Source organism: Dipodomys spectabilis, unplaced genomic scaffold, assembly GCF_019054845.1.
Source record: "Dipodomys spectabilis isolate Male_0828 unplaced genomic scaffold, ASM1905484v1 ptg000138l, whole genome shotgun sequence".
Lineage (NCBI taxonomy): Eukaryota > Metazoa > Chordata > Mammalia > Rodentia > Heteromyidae > Dipodomys > Dipodomys spectabilis.
This window is the reverse complement of record NW_024870815.1, coordinates 11,685,356-11,705,910: the sequence shown is the minus strand read 5'-3', so window position 1 is coordinate 11,705,910 and position 20,555 is coordinate 11,685,356. Positions and strand designations below refer to the sequence as shown.

The window sequence follows — 20,555 nt, the reverse complement described above, 5'->3', positions numbered from 1 at the left end:
AGTGAGAAAGTGAGGCTTGCATTAAAAAAATTATGTGCACTCAGCTGTGCTTCTTCCCATTTCGGACAATCTGAGATTCTCTCCAGCTCGATGCAGAGCAAAGTAGGACCCTAAATGTGAGCCTGAAAAACTAATCTTAAAGTAACATTTCCCCTGTGTTATGACATGGAAGATTCTGGTTAGCTCACTTGGAGAATGATATATATGAGGTTGACCCAGAATGTTACTTGTTGGTGTTTCCCTTTGAATGGACCATTATTCTTATAGGACACTAGAAAGAAGGTTTGATACTCAGAAGAGAAAAAGAAATCTGCCCATATCTTCAAATTGATCATTGTGACATCAGATGTTTTCAGATTTAACAGTTTGGTTTGCAGTCCTTTCTTCTGCAAACGCAAGCTGCAATATGGACATTGTGGTCTTTCCACTTACACAACAATTTAATATGCTTGGTTCAAGATGAAATACCAACTTCCGGCTGTAAAATTAAAGCAGCATTCAGCTCCTCTCAGCAAGAAAGCTACAGTTTGATATATTCAATAAACTGGATTCTGAATTAGCCAAAGGAAAGGGTTGACATAGTTAGGAAACACAGTTGGACTTGTTAAAACAAGTGTTTCAGTGCACAGATGCCAAGTCTCCTTGGAGCTATGCTCTGGATCACTTTTCCCCTACTTAGCTATCAACTAAATATATTTTAGTTTTAGTTTCTTTTTTTTTTTTAAGTTTCATCTTTAAAGCAATTTATATGAATGTCATTATCACAAGATACTTCAAAAATATTCTTTGGGGGAAGAAAATATATTAAAATAGTTTCTTATTTTGTGAGTGCCACTTTAATCAGCCCAATAAGTATCTGACAGAGTAGCACAGAGACACATGGATCATGTCACAAAGACTGAGATTCAAATGCTGTCATGTTGGACTCAACTATTTGAGGTTAAAGGACATTGGAAAGTTTTACCTTGCTTGCAAGCATAAAGTAATGATAATAATACTTTGTAGGACAACTGTAAGGAGTAGATGGTTTTGTATGTCTATATGGCCTTCCCTCATTGTCTATAAGGATATGGGTTCCAGCACTCCAAGTGTAACAAAAGCTAATTGATACAAGGCAATAGTATCTGCATATAACTTACATTCACCTTCCCACGTACTTAATACATCTCATGAATACCTATTTTTTCAAGTATAATATAAACTTTATATAAATGGCAGTTACAGTGTTGGGCTTGAACTCTGGGCCTGGGCACTGTCCCTTGGCTCTTCAGCTCAAGGCGAGCACTCTAATACTTGAGCCGCAGCGCCACTTATGGTTTTCTGGTGGTTTATTGGAGATAAGAGTCTCATGGACTTTCCTGCCTGGGCTGGCTTTGAACCGTGATCCTCAGATCTCAGCCTCCAGAGTAGCTAGGATTGCAGGTATGAGCCACCAGCATCCGGCTTGTTACAGTGTCTTCTTTGGAAAAAGATCATGAGAAAAAGAAAAACCTTCACATTCATGACAGTCATCTGGCCCAAATACTGATTACTCAGCTCTCTTTTCCATACTTATATTGTGACAAATTAATACTCTAGCCCAGTAGTCTGAAGCTGAGAAGAAACATATGTTTCTATGTTAAAATGTTAGCAATTTCTTTTCCATGTTCTACTAGAGAAGCCCACTTTTGATAATCACATTACTTAAAGTTTTGTGTTCATTTATTTCAACTTTGTATGAGTCTGTGATAAAATAAGAAATATAAGTGGTGCTGTGGCTCAAGTGGTAGAGCACTAGCCTTGAGCTGAAGAGCTGAGGGACAGCACCTTCAGTTCAAGACCCTTGAATGAAAAAAAAAGCCATTACACTGTAAGGCAAATAATAAATAGGAAGATAGAAAAATAAGAAATATAAAAACAATATGATAAGTTATCCTTACAAATGAGTTTATTCAATTATCCTTTATTCTATCTTACGGGCTTTTAAAAATTTAGATGACTGTTTCTGTTTGTAGATGGTTGTAGATTATTGCCGGATTTTTTGTTGTTGTTTATGCATTCTAGTCTTATGTCTTGAACTCAGGGCTTGAGGACTACCCTGAGCTTCCTTGCTCTAGGCTAATGATCTGCCACTTGAGTCACAGCTCTACTTCTGACTTTTTAAGTGGTTAATTGAAGAATCTCATAGATTTTCCTGGTCAGGCTAGCTTCAAACCATTTCCCTTGGAGCTCAGCTTTTTGAGTATCTATGATTACAAGCATGAGCTACTACTGCCCAGATTTTTTATTGTTTTATTAGTGTCCATACACAGGAAAAAAACGGGCCAACTATTTATTGTTTCTCATTAAACAAAGATTTAAGTATGTTATTGGTCCACAAGGTATAGGTGCATCAGAACCACTTCATTCATTAACTGATTTATTCATGGCTCCTCAAACAATCCTATGTTGAGTAATTCAAAGTGTTAGTGACTGTAGAGGATAATGGTAATACACAGAGGAATGAAGAAACGTATTATTTTGCCCCAATGCAATGTATAGTTTAGTTAAAGGAGTCAGACCATAACCAAGAAAGTGAATTAATAATGTCATTCCAGGTGTGAATGCATTGAAAAAGCTATAAAAACATTTCTACATAAGAAGTCTCTATGGGTAGAAGTAGATCATTTTTATCTGGTCTAGTTACCCATAATCTACTTCATGGAATAAACTGTTTCATGGACAATAACCATGTTGTTGAAGATATTGTTCATAATATTTTGAAGACGCTTATTCTGACACTTCAAGAGAATTTTTTTCTTATTTGTGTTAAGAGTAATAGAGATTATCCTAAGATATTGGCTTTCTTTTTATCATTTAGTGAAAAGTAGAAAATGTGCCTTTATTATTATGTATCAGAATGAAGTTTGACACGTGTTGACCTTTTCATTTCCTATTCTGTCCTTATCATCATCTGTGGATTCAAATTTGGCTGCGGTCTACTCCATTTTCCTATGAAAGTTGAAAGGTGCTGTTTCCTTTTGTGCTATCCTGATCAAGACAAATCTACATTAATACTAATAATATTTATATTTTTCTATTCTTAATCTATATTATACTTTGTTATAGATATCTATATTATCCACAGATAATCTCCATGTAGATAGCTGGTATATGTTTTTATATTATAAATAGCATTAAAATATCTATGTGTCTTTTTTTTTTTTTTTTAAACCAGGGCTGAGGGCCGAACCCACGGCCTTGGGCGCGCCAGGCGGGCGCCCTTCCGCTGGGCTAAACCCCCAGCCCCCGCATTAAAATATCTAAAGAGAGCCCATCCTGTGAATTCCATCATATCTATAAAATTGAATATCATTTATGACCCCTAAATGGTACTAAGTTGTTATATACATAAATACATATTGATGAGCAGAAAGATTTATCAGTGGTAGATATACATTTCAGTGGAATATAAACTTACTTTTAAGCCTTTCTAATCAGAGCTTGATAACAGTATATTCAAAACTATTTATAAACATTTATTCTTAGAGTGAAAGGCTAATCTTATGTTTTCCTCCTGAAAATGTTGCTGCTGATGTATGTTAATTCTGAGTCTATTCTCCTTATTAACTGACTAATCACAGGCAGAGGTGTAGGTCCTAGACCATTTTTACCACCAGCTACCCAAATAATTTGTACAGCAGCACCTAAAATTCATGCATGTCTAGGCAAATAGTCAGGTTGTGGGCCTATCATGATTATTAAACCGACCATGCAATGTAATGAGCTGACAGTGTTTCCGGTTGTGATCACTGGAAAATCAAAGCCCTGCAGTAATAAAGGACAATAACTACATAGCTTACAGGAAGAATTAATTGAAATTTCAAATGATATTTATTTTCTTCTTTTTCTGAGAGATTCTTAGTCAAACTAATAGGGGCAGAGAGATAAAGAAAATCTCTATGTTTTCTGCTAAGTTGCACTGGGAACCTAAAACTATAAAATTGCACTGAAAGAAAATAATGTCCATTATTTTGGTTTGTGAATGATAAAAGAAATGTTATACTTTAATCTGAACATCAACATGATTTTAAATGGAATGTATCTAAACAATGAAATAAATTTAATTGGATTTCAAAAGCATAAACTGAACGCATACTATGTGTGTTTTATATACTCAAATGCAGGCAATGATATACAAGTTTATGCTTATTCTAAATATTATTATATTCTTAATATCATTATTGATACATTAAGTGTTATAGATTAAGTGAGATACAGAAAAGAGAGATATACATATGTCAACTGGTATGTTTAATTTAAATAATTAATTTTACTTATAGAACCAAATTTAGAACTGTGATATTATTATAGTTAATTTTCCCCTATATTAGGCAATCAAATCTTGGTCTAAAATATTAATGTGTTAGTTCCCAAGTCACATATTCATTATGATCTGGTTCAAATAGTTTGACAAACATTGATTGAGATTGATTGATATAGGTGTTACAGAGAAAGCATTAATGTATAGGTTATGGCCAAAACCTTCCTGATGTATAGCTTAGTATTCCCATTAATATTCTCTTTTGCATTAGGGGAAGAGATTATGGATGGGATTATTTACTTAATCTAAACTTTGTTGGAAACTGATATTTATATTTTCAGGGGACCATACAAAAGAAGGTTTAGGAGAATGACCAAAGCAGACTTTGTAAGAAAGGAATTACTGACTGAAGGAGTTAGTGTTTAGATCTATAAGGGAAACTGACATGAGTAACAATAACTTGATGTTTCATGTATAGAACACAGTGTGAAACACATGGTTGGTGGTAAGTATATGATAATTCTGACATGAAGCATTTGAGGTTAGGATGAGAGTCATCCTGACTGGACACGGGCAATGATGTTATGATAGGTTGTGGAAATAAGAATCTGAAGTTACTTCTAAGGATAAATGCATTCAGCAGTGAATTTTTATAAAACATTAACTGGTTTGGGGGAAGACTTGTAAAGACAATTCTTTGGCTATGAAAATTTGTCTACTATATTTAGCTGTAAAATCAACTAAAGAAAGATTGTACAGCATAAATTTTCTTCTCACTATTCACTAAGTGTAATTTGAATTCATATTTTAGTGTTTCCAAGATATTTGTAGCATATTTTGAGTAACCCAATAACAAAAAAATTGTTTACTCTTATATTAGTATTGGCAAGGTAATTTCAATGCTCTTAAAATAAGTCAAACAATTCTGTCAATGTAACTCCAAAATGGCTTTCAGTGCTCTATTAGGTATTATACTGGAATAGATAATAATTAACATCCATTAAATTTATATACCTATTTTTCAATTCCATATATATGTGTATATATATCACAAATTCATTTTAGAGATATATAACAATGCTATTTGCAATGTCGTGAGCATAGTTTCTGCAGTTTTTTCTACCACAAACAACTTTGTTTGTTAAAACAATTCATGTGTGATGAAATTTCACATTCCATCCTTACATGTGGCTTATTTCTAACATTCCTTCATTCACATGGTACAGATTAAGAACACATATTCTTAGCCTACAAGCATTCAAATACATTTCTGTCTGCAAAATTTCTCAAATCAAACTTCCTGTCCTAAGCAATTTCCACATTGGTTATTGCTTATTAACACTAACATAAAATTTATGTCCCCACTTTCTCAGTTTTTTCTATGTCTAATAGTCACTGAGTATTTAATGTTTTTGTCATTCTTAATTATAAAGAATTACCTGACATTTGAATGGAAAAAAGAGAACATAGGGGTTTAGAAAAGCATGTCTAAGGGGTGGGACGGTGGCTCAGTGGTAGAGCGCTTACCTTGCATGCCTGAGGCCCTGGGTTTGATTCCTCAACACCACATAAGCAAAAAGGAAAAAGCCGGAAGTGGCCCTGTGGCTCAAGTGGTAGAGTGCTGGCCTTGAGCTGAAGAGCTGAGGGACAGCGCCCAGGCCCAGAGTTCAGGCCCCACGACTGGACCAAAAAAAAAAAAGAAAAAAGAAAAGCATGTCTAATGTGTTATCTCATTAACAAAGTGATTAGCATTCATTTTACAATGTTCCAAGAAGATAATCCAAAAAGACTACATAATTAAAGCAAATGTCCCAAAGAGTTTTATTATAATTGCTTTGATATCTAAAGCACAATTTTGAGCTTCTGGTATAAAGATCATCCAAAGACACTGTTTTCCATCTTGAATCTTAGGTTAATAAAGATAGGAGATGAAAGCATGTCCCTACCAAATCACAGGCATACTACCTCTTGTTCAGGAGGTTGGCTACTGGAAAGTAGTATGTAAACACAATGAAAATTGTAAACATTTACAATGCTTCAAAAATATTTCTGCCAGCCAAGCTCTACATTTTAAAATATAGAAGACAGAATTATCAGGCCCAAATGTCAATAAGAAAGATATTGACAAACCCTAGACAGCAAAGTTAGTTATACATATGGGTGCATAACCCAGTAATTGGTACTGGTGTAGTCATTTTTGCATTTATTTTGTTTTCATCCTTACATCCTTCAACTGCTCTTTTATTGTCAGTTGACATGTGAAGTTCCTATGTTCCTTCATCTTTCTAATTAAGATTTCTGTAAATGATAGCAATAATGATGGGGAAAAAATAAAGATTTATATTAATAAATAAACGTTGCCCCAATATATTTTAATGATATTTTGCTAGTATTCAACAAAAGCAAAGATGCCTTTATAATTTCAGTGGATCCTCCTTCAAAAATATGTTTGTATCTTATACATGAAAGGAATATATGAATATAAGTTTCTTGCGTTGGCATAGCATTTTATTTTATTTTTCAAGACTTACTTTTAATCATTGTAAGTGGTTTAAGATGTAAGAGTCATTCTATTTAGGCTCCTTTGGGAAGATCAGAGAATGGACATGTCCTGGAAAGTGTTCTTTAAAATTTGTACCTGCTTAGTAATCAAATGCTAACTGAATATTTGTGAATATTAGGAAATTGTTATTTTTGATGTGCTAATGATATCACAGAGATTTTTACTAATCATTTAATGAATACTGTTTCGAGGTGGAGTAATATGGCTGAAATGTATATCCAAATAATAAAAGAAAGGAAGGGAAAGTGTACAGTCAGATATAATAATGTATTTTATAATGGTCTGTCTTTTGTGTATTTATAATTTCCCACAATAAAGAAATTAACAATAATATAAAATAAAGGAGTGCAGAAAAATAAGCATTTTTAATGTTTTATCTTTTAAACAGTTGATCCTTCTTCTTCCTTCATAGACACAGACATTTTGGTTGATTTACTATCTGGTGAAGGTGGACTCCCCCATTTTTTGAACATTTGGACATTTTTTGAAAGGATGCAATCATACCTCATTTAAGCTTTTGAAGAATGAGTGCATTTCTTTCTCTGTAATGAGCATCCGACCATTTTCAATGGTACCCTACTGGTGTCTTTTTATCATCTAACCAAATGAGCTGGAGAAGGTTTTTTATATACAAGATAATCTTAAGATTGGATACACATTCATAGTTTTAATTCACTTCCATTTGCTTAAAAATCAAAGGATGAAACCAATTTATTTGTAGTTTTCATATTTCCATTGTTTTCAGATTTTGTTACTGGTTAAGTTAAAGACTACTATTTGTAAGGTGGGAAGGGTGTATAATGAAGGGATTGACATTTGTCCTTTTCTTAAAATTAGCAAACCATTAAAAATACAACAAAAACCCTTTTCTTACCTCAGGACAAAAACACACAATGGTAAGATTTCACTGTTGGATTTCTGTCTTAATCCATAATTTCAAAATTATGTTTTTCTCCAAATTTAATGTATTTTGAGTAAGGTAATATAAGAAAAAGTATTCCATAGTATATAGTATCATCCATATGCATCCACTGCACTACATATGCAGTTTACCTCTATCAACTCATTCTACTGACCAAAGCAGGAAATTACTGATGTGAATTATTTCTTATAATCAATTTATTCTTAAATCTATCAAAAAATACTTATATTTAGAAATTCATGATCATTTTTATGATTGTAATTATTGCCTTTAATATGCTCATTACTTCTCACATAGACTGATATTTCTTAGGGTGTAAAACAGTGAACAGATATTTACCTTCATTTGATTAATTGGCTGGTATGGGCAGGTTTAGTTGATGGCTGTTAATATAGTTATTTTATTTGCATAATAAATTGTTGCTGGTAAATGCCAGAAAAACATATTTCCAACTGGAATGTCAACCTATACCTTGGAATACTCAGAAGTAGAAAATGAGTACTCCATAAAGAGACTATTAGTTTCTTACTTCATGGTCTCTCAATAGCTACTCACATACTAAATTTCTAGAATGCATTATTGTCTATAAAGACAGTGGAAGAGAAGAAAAGGTAGTGTCTTTTAATAGAATGTATTGACTAACCATCTACACCAAAAAAAAGTTACAGATATAAGTATATATGGGTCAGGCACCTTCTAATTGAATGTACCTAAATGAATTGCAGGCTACATAGAAAAGAAGAGTTGAAAAAAAGGAACCCTATCAGAAATGTCAGAGATAGATTTATTTTGGCCCCTGAAGGCCAGGAGCCTTCTCAGTGGCTAAGATGCTTAACATGCAGATATACTTAAACTTTCCAAGATGTCCATTTCTTACTTTAAAACTGTTCATAATAGTGTTAGGCTTCTTTATTATGTACAGTCTGATAACAACAACAACAAAAAGTACACCTACTGAGTGGAGTTCCCCGGCTGGATCATGAGCAATCATCTCTAGACTACAGACCAACTTAAACTATTATCACAGGTTTTCTGGGGAACATAATGGAAGTTTACCAGTTTGTGGGCACACCACGAACTGAACTATCATTAGAGAGAAGTAAATAGCTTGATTTAAGGAAATGTCATGAAAAGAAATTCTCTGATGTCAGCACTTGCTTAATTTTTTCCCCTCAAACAACCTTTTATGTTCACCCATAGAATGAATACCTTCAGTGTTTTATGTCTAGGTTCAAAATCTTAAATGCCTCACTTCCTTTGAAGTTCTGTTGAAGCTTCACATTATGGTGGTTGTTGGGAGAGACTGCTTTCGTTCTCAGTGTGACAACTTTATTCAGGGAAAATCTCTGTTTCTCATTTGTACATTTAATATCAAAACATCTTTAGTTTGACTGCTAAGACCTTCCCTCTCAGGTTGTCTTACAAATTATATATACATATATATGTATACTATTATATATATAAACTATTATATATATTCTTCAATTGTAAACAGTTGTGAGAGAAATCACCTTTTAGAGAAGGATAGAAGTTGAGTACCTTTCCCATCCATGACAAGAGATGATGCCCTGTTCCCTAAAAAGTATTTTACATTCAGATTCTGCCCGAAGAACCTTGAAATAACACTGTAGAAATGACCAGGCTTCCGAAGAATGGTATTCCATTCATATGCCTAGGCAAACTCCTATGATTCTGTTCTTTCACATTCTGCCCCCACAACCTCTTTCCTGAACCTGCACTCATACTATTTCATCCTAGCATCCTCTTCCTCTCTCCTTTCTATCTTCATGCCCTATGGCATGCAACTCCTATACTTGTTTCAATTCTTATGCAAGTCCATGCTTGTCACACAAGATGTTCAGAACTATGTATACTGTGATGAATCATGTGTTATTTAAGATTTTTGAAAGTCAATAGCAGAAAATTTAGGTTTGAAATTATTCTGAAACTTTAAAAAATATTATGATTGAATTCCCAATGGAGTGCCAGTTCTCAAGCAAGATAAATGTTATTCCTTTGTCTTGCATTCCCCATAATTTCCTTCAAGATTCTGGTTTTAGGGAAATTATTCCTTGACTTGAACAACTATTTTCCTTTAATGTCTTCTTTCTTCTTTTCATTTTATTACCAGTTTGTGGGCACACACAAACATTGTTTCTGAAGTATCATTAGAGAGAAACAAATGGCTTGATGTAAGGAAATATCATGAAATGAAATTTTCTCTGATGTCAGCTCTTGCTTAAGTTTTTTTTCCCCTAAAACAACCTTTTATGTTCACCCATACAACAAATGCCTTTAATATTTCATGTCTAGTTTCAAATCAGTCCTAAATAAAGAAACTTGCTTTAGGTGTAAATCTTATAGTTTCAAGCATTCATTCCATGCACAAAAAGTCATTCCTGAGCACTTGTTACATAGGAACTTGTTAAAATGCAGGTTCCTACTTTATATCTTCTGAATTTTAATCTTGTATTTAAAATGACACCCAGGTGATTCTATGCATAAAAGCTAGACAAAATCTTGACTAAACAGCTCAATTTGAATGTGTTCATCATTTATTTTTATATTAAAGAAAATAGGTATTTTATCAATAATTTATTATGTTTGCACTGTAACATGTAAGAATGTGTTTGTGAGAGGAAGAGGTGCAGTAGGCTGAAACATTTGGAAGACAAACAATAAACTTCTTTTTCCTGTTGATTTCCCTCATAATTTATTTATTAATAATTTCACCTTAATTTATTTCTTTTTCTTCCATTCTATTTTCAAATTACTCCTAAATAAAGAAACTTGCTAGAAAATATATTTTCTGCGGAAACTATTGTTTTTTTTTCCATTTTATGCAAGTATATTAAGCCACCCAGGAAAACAGCTGTCAAGATATCACTTCAAAAAAAAATGAGGTATCTAAGAGTTGAAATCATTTGATGAATTTTTAAAAAGCCTGGCTGCTTTTTAAAGACATTTATAATTCAAGGTGTTTGATTAACTTTTAAAGATTTGAGCGCTGATTTAAAATAAAAAGGAAAAATATGAAATAATCTGGCTGGTTTTTAAAGTTGGATAGAAGCAAGAAAACTGTGGTTTTGTCCTTCTTAGCTTTAATATTTTTATGTGACTTTTATCCTAATCACATACAGATTTAAATCTTCTGTGTTTAACATATGTGTTAACATGAGGCTAGAAGTGTTTTTTTCTAACCAGTAGTAATCCTCAGATAAAGTCTATCAAGTAATTTAATATGCCAAAGGTAAGTAGCGTAACTAGCGTAACTATAGATTAAGTATAATTTTATAAGCATGAGACTACTTAAAGAAACACAAAGGAATTGAAGAACAAGAAATCACCTAAATTCCTAAACATGTTTATAATCAAGTTAAACAAAGTAGGAGACATCATAACTTCTAGAAGATAAGGCCAAAGCTGCATCTCAAAAACAAATACAAAAAATGTGGGTCTTAGGAATATTGTGTTACAATGTAAAAATCTCATTTGATGGAAAACATGTATGATCTGGAATAAGATACTCTGTTTTATATTTATTGAGTCACTTGGTCCATATTTTACAACCGAATGTTATCTGCATAAGTCTATGGTAAGTGGTAAATATTGCAAACATGATGGCCATACTTAGCTTTAATCACCTTATGATTTGTATAGAGAAATATATGCAAGTAAGTTCAACAATGCACTATACGACCTAAGATGCAAGGCTGTAAAAGTAGAAAATGAGCACAAAGACAATCTTCCTGGGACAGTTTTAAAAAATGGCCTCACAGTGCTGTGTGGCCATCTTACTTATGACTCAGTATAAGGAACTGGCATGGTTTGCTTATGAGAAAATTATTTATGAGGACAACTTACAAGGCTGCTTGATATATGACGCATTACTTTTCCCTTAGCTCTGTCAGGGTGATCCCAAACCACAAAGAATTTAAAGGAGACAAGAAAGAGTATAAAGGGAAATGGAAAGAAACTAATACTTTTCAAGGACCCAAAATATCCTAGACTGTTGCAAGGCTTTCATAGGCACTATTCTAGTTATCCACATGACAACTTCACCAATATGCAACTGGTCCGAGGTGAGACTTCTAGATCAATATTCAGAGCCCCAGGTGAGCTCTGCAATTTATGTTTTAAGAGAAATGATTAAACCTGTAGGGATAGGAAAGATTTTCTATAAAAGTGCTAAGGTGACATGACCAGAAAATCACAAATAATAGTTAACGTAAGTAGAAGAGAGGAGAAGTAACTGTAAATTGGACCATATGTATTTGTATTGAAATGACCAGTTATAGCTTTAGAGAAAGACAGTTTCTTGTTGTGCCTTTCTCTCTCTCTCTCTCTCTCTCTCTCTCTTTCTCTCTCTCTCTATGTATATATATATACATATACATACACACATGTATGTATTCGTATACATACATATATGTTCACATATACATATTGTGCGTGCTTATAATCACTCCTTTATAATATCCAGTCTGAGAAAATTATATAAAACACTAAATGTATAAACACAACAGATACCACATAATCAATATTTATTTTATAATCTGTGGTATGTAAAAATGCTTTAGAGTCAAATCAAATGCATTTAACATCAAGAATACTTCCAGAAATTGTGTTTGATATGTAAATTGTTTAAGCCAGTTATTTCTATCTCCATTGCCACCCAGAGGCAATATTTTTGTTGTCCACTGCAATGAATATGTAAAAAGTACAAGTACAAATATGGCAGGAAAATCAAATTTGAGTATTTACTTGAATGATGCTAAGGACACTGTATTAGGAATCCAAGAAATTTCTCTGAAATGTGAAATTCTGTTGCACAGTATTGGGTATAAAAGAAGGAATCATCATGCTTAGGTTACAATGAGAAATTGTGGACATGTTTTACCAAGAATTGTAGAAACTTGAGATGAACATACTAGAGATTTCTGCCACGAGTTTCTTATAAACTCTGTCAATGTCAAGCTGTTTTGGAAGTCAGGAAAATATTTCTGAGTTGTAAAATGCTTGAAGCTATTTGCCTTACCTTGTAAAATAACTGCTTATATAGGTGACAGCAAAGTCAAGTGAACTTCAATGTTTACAATCAGGGTTAATGAAGATCAGCAAAAATAGCACTGGGCAGAGATGATATATCACATACCTATGATTATTGAAAGTAGACATATAGTGTGGTAGACCAAATCTAATCCCCCAGGCCTCATGGTTTCTGATGCCAAAATTGAGAAAACAGGTGTGTGTGTGTGTGTGTGTGTGTGTGTGTGTGTGTGTGTGTGTGTGTGTGTGTGTTAATGTGTCTTTGACAGGGTACACTACTGACAGTTTCTTCTTAGCCAAGTGAAATAGCTTGTTAGACGTTTCAAAAAGTCACTGTAAATCTGGGCATCAGGGAATCATGCCTGAATTCCTACCTACTCGAGAGGCTGTTATCTGAAGATCATGGTTCAAAGCCAGCAAAGGACAAGAAAATATGTTTCTTATCTCCAGTTAACCACCAAAAAGCTAGGAGAGATATGGCTCAAGTGGTAGAATGCCAGCCTTGATTGAAAAAGTCATGGGACAATAACCATACATATCCACTACTAGCACAAAGCACTGTAAAGAAAACTGAAAAAAAAAAACTTGAACAAATGGAATTTAATATATACACGTCTCATTATTCGCACATTTAATTGTAATGTGAAATGTTTGTAGATTTGGTGATTATAATATATTGATTAATGAGCATACAACTAAGCAAATTTACACTAAAGCTCTTACAGAAGTGAAGACACTACTACAAAATTCCTAGCTCAACTTTTCAAAATGTGAACAAAGAAAAGTCAAAAGATCAGAATAAACTAGTTCTAGAAAATATGCAATGGTACTCTTTTGAAAGCTTATATCTGTAAGCTGCACTTAGTTTTCTCCATAAATTCTATTTTATATCTTTTGTGAATACTGCCTAGGCACCCAAAACTCATTTTAATTCTAAGTGCATATCTCTATTGAAAAAGAAAAAAAAAAAGGTAAAAGATTTATACAGTATGAAGGACAAAGGGTGAGCCAATGAAACAGTTCAGTGATAGTCACAAGACACTGTGCTGGAAATTAACTTTACAACTTGGGGGGAGCACAGGAGGGTAGAGGGAACGCGGAAGAAAGTGGGGAAGGGGGTGGGGGTAACGCTGTCTGAAAAGAAATGTACTAATTACTTATGTAACTGTAACCACTCTGTGTATCACCTTTAAAGTAACATTTCTTAAAGAAAAGAAAAAAATTCCAAATTCTCTAATATTTCATTATAGACTTCACAAAAGCCTTAGAAATATATATTATACTGCTTAAAGAAATACAGAAAACATAATGATACAAGTATCATTAAAACACAGAGCTATCTAGGAGGAAATATTCTATTATCTAACTCTTAAGATTTTAAGTATAGAACTTCCTGTTAATCTTGAGTTTGCATACTATCATTTGCATATTTAAAGACTGTTACATCATTCATTTTGCTTGGGCTCAGGATTTCTGTAAAAGGCACTGTTGGGGATAAAATAATACAAATGAATCATTACTGTCTTCAAATAATCTTAAACCAGAGAGCAAGATACAACTAGTACTGAGGAGACAATTTGAAAATATAAAAATCCTGGGCTGGCAAGGTGGCTCAGTGGTAGAGTGCTTGCCTTGCATGCATGAGGCTCTGGGTTCAATTCCTCAGCACCACATAAGCAGAAAAAGCCGGAAGTGGGGCTGAAGCTCAAGTGGTAGAGTGCTAGCCTTCAGCTGAAGAGCTGAGGGACAGTGCCCAGGCCCAGAGTTCAGGCCCCACAACTGACCAAAAAAAAAAAAAAGTGTGTATATAATTTCTACTTAACAAAGTAAGTTTAGAAAAAATGCGAATTTAGATATTTAATTATTGTTTAGCTGTTTTCATTAGGGAACTATAAATTTTAGAAATTATTTTACCATTTTTAAATTGGTAATATTCAATATAATTTCTTAAGTATTTCCCAGTTTAAAATTTCCAAGCCTGGAGGAATTTGATTTAGTTCATAAAACTTAAAAAATTGAGCTGGAAAAATTATATCTTGTAGATTTTAGTTAGCAAAAAAAGGAAATCCAAATTAGAAATGTTCATTTACTATATTTTGAGAATGTAAATTTCACCAAAGAACTCTTCTTAGATGTTAATATAGTGCTTTTTTACGTTTGACTTAATTTCCTTCATTCTGATCTCAGTGGCAATATATAGACTATATTTATCTGAGCCTCTTTTGCAGTTTTGCATGGTCATAATCTTTTCATTGCCAATGTTTGGACTTATGTTCTTTTCTTTCCATATCATACCATCTGCTTTTTGCTCTCCAGAATTCAGGAAATCGTCTGTCTGATTATAACCCTTCTTTTTTGGAACTCCCATGTGGATTTTAAAGTTTCCTTTAACTCATATCTTTTAGTTCCTGCTATTTCAGACTGATTGGAGTGGGAGAGGAAGAATATATGTCTTCCTTCCTAAACCTGAAATAAATAAATCTTAAATACTCAAAAAACAAATATTCTTTTCTTCAATTGGTACTGACAATTGAAGACATTTAATTGTCATGTTGCTAAACGCTGGGATTTTCCACATGATAAGGTGTCATTAATGATAAAATGCCTGAACATATTGCAAAACAATAACCATTCTTTTTCTTTTTTAATAGAGATTTGCCTGCTGACCAAGGGACGCCGCACTGCCAGTGTCCGCGCTGATACGTACTGTCGTCTTTATTCCCTTTCTGTGGACAATTTCAATGAGGTCCTGGAAGAATACCCAATGATGAGGAGAGCTTTCGAGACAGTTGCCATTGACCGACTAGATCGAATAGGTACTGTTCAGTTTTTAACTTCCTTCAAATCCAATATAGTTCGAATCTACTGTCCATAGTGATATAAATATATAATTGTCACTCTCCAATATTAGCTCATGCCTTCCTTGTTAGTTTGTGTAGAACTACCACTTAATTGTAGTCATACTTCTAGAAAGATCTGAGGTCCTATCAAGCTTTTGTAAGTACTCTGGTTTTATTTATTTATGTCTGTTTTTATCAGCTGCGCAGTCTGAAACTCCAAATGATGATGCCAAAACGGTTTGAATCTTCAGGTAAAAAAAAGCACTGACACAAATTCTAAATAGCATTAACATAGAATTAAAATATAATAGCACGAGTCTGTATTACAAATCAAATTTTCTCATATGGCACATTTTTCATGTTTAAGGTTCAACTTTATGTTTCATCTTTCTGTTAACAAATTGAAAATTTGTACATTTAAATTAGTCTCAGTAGAAATGTAATGAAATACTTGTAATACAGACTCCAGTAGAAAGCACCTGAATAGAAGAGTCCCACATAGATGTTTTCCTTTGCAAACATCAATGTTTCTTAACTTCCCCAAAATATATATTAGACCTCATTAGTTTTGCTAGTTTGAAGATTTGTATAAATGCCAGTAAAATTAGATCAAATTGGCTTGCTACTAAGTTCCCTAGATATCCTGAAAAATTCTGTGTTATAATGCCAATTGCATTCATTTTCCAAAACTACCTCTTTACTCACCCTACTCCTCTCTGCCCCTTTTCTCAGCTTAATTCTAACCTTTGTCATATCTCAGTTAATTATCATTCCCAGAAAAACCTACTCTGAATTCCCACCCCCCTACTAGGCCTTCCGTATATTCTAGTTTCTGTAAACTAGCGCTGCCTTCATATAGCAATTGCTCTAGGGATATTATGCCTTATGAATGAATAGATGAAAGATAACATTTAATTTACTATTACATTCAAAGTACCTTGTACACAGTGCTCTTGTGTTGAAGAAGAGGAGGGAGGAAAGGAGGAGAGAATAAGTGGATTCTAAGGAGATGGGGACTGAGATCAGTCAGAAGTAAACATAAAGTTACTGAGTTGTTTTCTTGTTATTAAAGGGAAGGTATTTGATGTATGATTAAGTCAGAGTTTTTCTGTACCTCCCATCTTTCTCCTCTATGCTATAGAACCATAGACGGGAGGAAGATTTGAAATTAGAAGAAGTAAAGGTAGCAAAGGGATGTTACCATTGCTTATTGAGAACATACAAGAGTCCAGTTGTTGGAGGCTCATGCCTGTAATCTTAGCTATTCAGGAAGCTAAGATCTGAGGATTGCAGGTCAAAGCCAGCCTGGGAAGGAAACTCCATGAGACTCTTATCTCCAATAAACTACTCAAAAAAGCCAGAAGTGGTGTTGTGGCTCAAGTGTGGCTCAAGTAGAGTACTCACCTTGAGAAAAAGAAGCTCAGGGACGGCGCCCAGGTCCAAAGTTCAAGCCTCAGGAGAGCAAAAAAAAAAAAAAAAAAAAAAAAGAACATATAAGAGATTTATATTAACAATTAACAGGGTACTGTTACCCAAGGAGACAGTGTCTGTGAAAGAAGTGGGAACTTCTGAAAGCATAATTTGAAAAAAAAACTACTTATTTTATAGTATTTAGGTTAGACACAGAGACTATACTCTTTGAGTATTTGATTTTTTTTCCCAAACCAGATAGACATCTTTAGGTAAAGGACAAAATTGAAGACATTTCAATTGAGGTTTTCTTAGTCCGACATAGTTTAACTTTTACCCAAATTATTGTAGTTATTAAAGAAAGTCTGTGTGAGACGGTTTACAATTGATTCTATAGGCAATATAATTACTACTAACCCCAGGCTTTTGCACTTTTGATCTTTATTATTGTTAACAGTGAATGAAAAGCTCTCCAGTAATTCTTCCTGTAGTTAGAGGTACTAAGATTAGGAAATTTTGACTATTCAAATGCCTACAAGGATTATTCTTGTTTTGTGACCATTGCTTGCAACCAGACACTGTAGATCCTTAAGGAAATGTGACAAGAAAGGTGGAGTTTTGATTGTTTTTGATTGATTGATTGGTTTTGATGGTACTAGGGTTTGAACTCATTGCCTCATACTTGCTCGGTTGGCACTCTAGACCTCCAGCCATTCCTCTGGACCAGTACTTTACTAATGGTTTTAGAGTCTCATAGACTCCTTTCTCCAGGTTAGTTTTGAGACACAATCCTCTGGACCTACCCTTCAGTAACTAGGATTACAGGTGTGAGCGACATGTACCTACCTCCATGTAAGTATTTGTATTGCTTACTAATGTAGAAATATTGCTCTTTGAGAAAATGGTATCATTTTGGGACAAAAACAAATAATTATATTGGCAATAATTATGATTATTACTTTTTTCAGCACTCAGAAAAGCATATCTAGTTCCATCCTGAAAAACACATTTCTTGTAACTTTAGATATGATATTTTATTCAGCAAATTGATTCACTTTTCAGTTATATCCACCTGGGCATTATTGCATCAAGAGGTAATGGACAAGCTGGTCCTTTTCTTTCATCAATATACTATTGATTTTAATTGTTCTCCTGCCAGAGAATTTCAGTTTATTGCAAACCAATGCAAAGAGGATGGCAGGAAGCAGAGCTAATGTTTATTGAGGTCCTGGAGTGTGTGGAAAGCCTGCCAAGCCCCATGCCCTGGCGCTCACAGCGACAGTTCAGAAGAGGAATAATCATGAGGCAGTTCTCAATCTGCCTGCACATAAGGATTCCCTGGGGAAATTTGCTTTTGAAGCACTGAAATCTAAACCTCATGCCAGCTTATTTACACTTAATTGGCATGACTGGACATACATATTTTTTAAAGCTCTAGAGATGAGAGAAATATACAGCTAGAATTAAGAATCGTTGATTCTGGGCACTGATCAAAACCCAAGATCTAGTGCTTTTTGAACTTGCACATGGAAATCTCCTGGAGCTGTAGGAGAATAGCTAGCATCAATTCAGTAAGCATGGTCTGATGTAAGGTGCACCAGATCACCATAGATGCACCTGAGTTTGTCCCCATCAGGTATGCATGAGCAGATTTCTCTCTTTCCTTCCCAGCCCTGTTTCTTTCTAACTTTCTTGGATGTTGTTTTGTTCTTCCTATGTCAAATTCTCCTTTCTAGTAAAAGCAGGGTTATAAACACACTGCTTGCCAGTTTACAGAATGAAATTCACAACGACCCACAGCCACAAGGAAACTACCTACAGTCTTTTGTAGTCCACCTGTCAGGCCAGCGCTCAGCAGCTAGCTCTGCGCTCCGTGGTGCTTTCATGAGCACACGGGATGAAATTCAACATTCACTTAAAAAAATAATAGTTCTCCTGTTAAACATCTCTACTTCCTCTGAAAGGAGAGTGTGTGTCAGCTTGTAGGAGGTCAAGTTTTCCAGGCTGATAACAGGGAACCATAAGGCAGAAATCCATCTCCGTTTGGTGTCCCAAGGTGAGATCTGCTGGTTGTGTTTGCCTTCCAAGCCTGTGCTTGAAAACACTGGCCCGCTCAGCTGCCAGCAGTGGCTCCCAGCTGCTGTCCCCCGAGCCCTGTGCAACCTCTCTCAGTCTCTATCTTTCCTCTTGCTGGCAGGTAAGAAAAACTCCATCCTTCTGCAAAAGTTCCAGAAGGATCTGAACACTGGTGTTTTTAACAATCAGGAGAACGAGATCCTGAAGCAGATCGTGAAGCATGACAGGGAGATGGTGCAAGCCATTGCTCCTCTCAACTATCCCCAAATGACGGGCCTGAATTCCACATCCACGAGCACGACCCCGACCTCTCGCCTACGGACACAATCTCCACCCGTCTACACCGCCACCAGCCTGCCTCACAGCAACCTGCACTCCCCGAACCCCAGCACACAGACCCCCCCAACCTTCGGCCATCCTCTCGCCCTGCTCCTACACCACTGCCGTGTGCAGCCCTCCAGTACAGAGCCCGCTGGCCACGCGAACTTTCCACTACGCCTCTCCCACCGCTTCCCAGTTGTCGCTCATGCAGCAACCGCAGCTCCCGCAGCCCCAGGCCCCGCAGACTCAGCCTCAGCAGCCACCCCAACAGCCACAGACGCCCAGCAGCTCCACGCCGAAAAACGAAGTGCACAAGAGTACGCAGGCGCTTCATAACGCCACCCTGACGCGGGAGGTCAGGCCGCTCTCGGCCTCGCAGCCCTCGCTGCCCCACGAGGTGTCCACTCTCATCTCCAGACCTCACCCTACCGTGGGCGAGTCCCTGGCCTCCATCCCTCAGCCCGTCACGGCCGTCCACAGCACCGGCCTTCCCGCCGCAGGCAGGAGCACTGTCCCGCAGAGGGTCACCCTCTTCCGACAGATGTCATCCGGAGCCATCCCCCCCAACCGAGGAGTCCCACCCGCGCCCCCTCCACCAGCTGCCCTCCAGAGAGAGCCTTCCTCCGTCCTCAGCACAGACCCAGACGCAGAAAAGCCACGGTTCGCTTCCAATTTATGATCCCTGCTGATTATCGAAGCAGAGAGAAAAACACTCTAATAAACTGAGAATCTCCTCAGATCTCCTTTTATTCTATCTCCTGATAGATCATATAGCCTATCACGAAGAGATATTTTAGACAGCTCTGGCCTTCATGTAAAATGTAAAAAACAAAAAACAAAACATATATATATATATATATATATATATATACACACACACACACATACACTATTAAATATATATATATATCGAAATTCCCAAAAAAAGAAGTTCAAGAGGACTGTTTAGCATTCAGTGTTATGTGTCTTCCTTTCTTCAAAAATCATTAAAGGATTTAAAATGTTGTTGTAAGATTATTTATTTCGAATCTATTTTTACTTGATTCCTTTGATAAATGTATTTCTCTATCTTATGAAGAGTTCTTGGATACA

General features: G+C 35.3%; 1 protein-coding gene across 1 annotated transcript in view; it reads left to right on the top strand.

Moving 5' to 3' along the window:
* Window positions 1-20,265, top strand: part of Hcn1 (hyperpolarization activated cyclic nucleotide gated potassium channel 1) — a 285,847-nt gene extending 265,582 nt beyond the window's left edge. Inside the window, 3 exon segments of the mRNA XM_042690598.1 lie at window positions 15,468-15,632; window positions 19,264-19,541; window positions 19,543-20,265. Of these exon segments, the coding sequence (XP_042546532.1) occupies window positions 15,468-15,632; window positions 19,264-19,541; window positions 19,543-20,142 (1,043 nt within the window). The 3' untranslated portion in view covers window positions 20,143-20,265.
* Window positions 20,266-20,555: the final 290 nt, after the last annotated feature.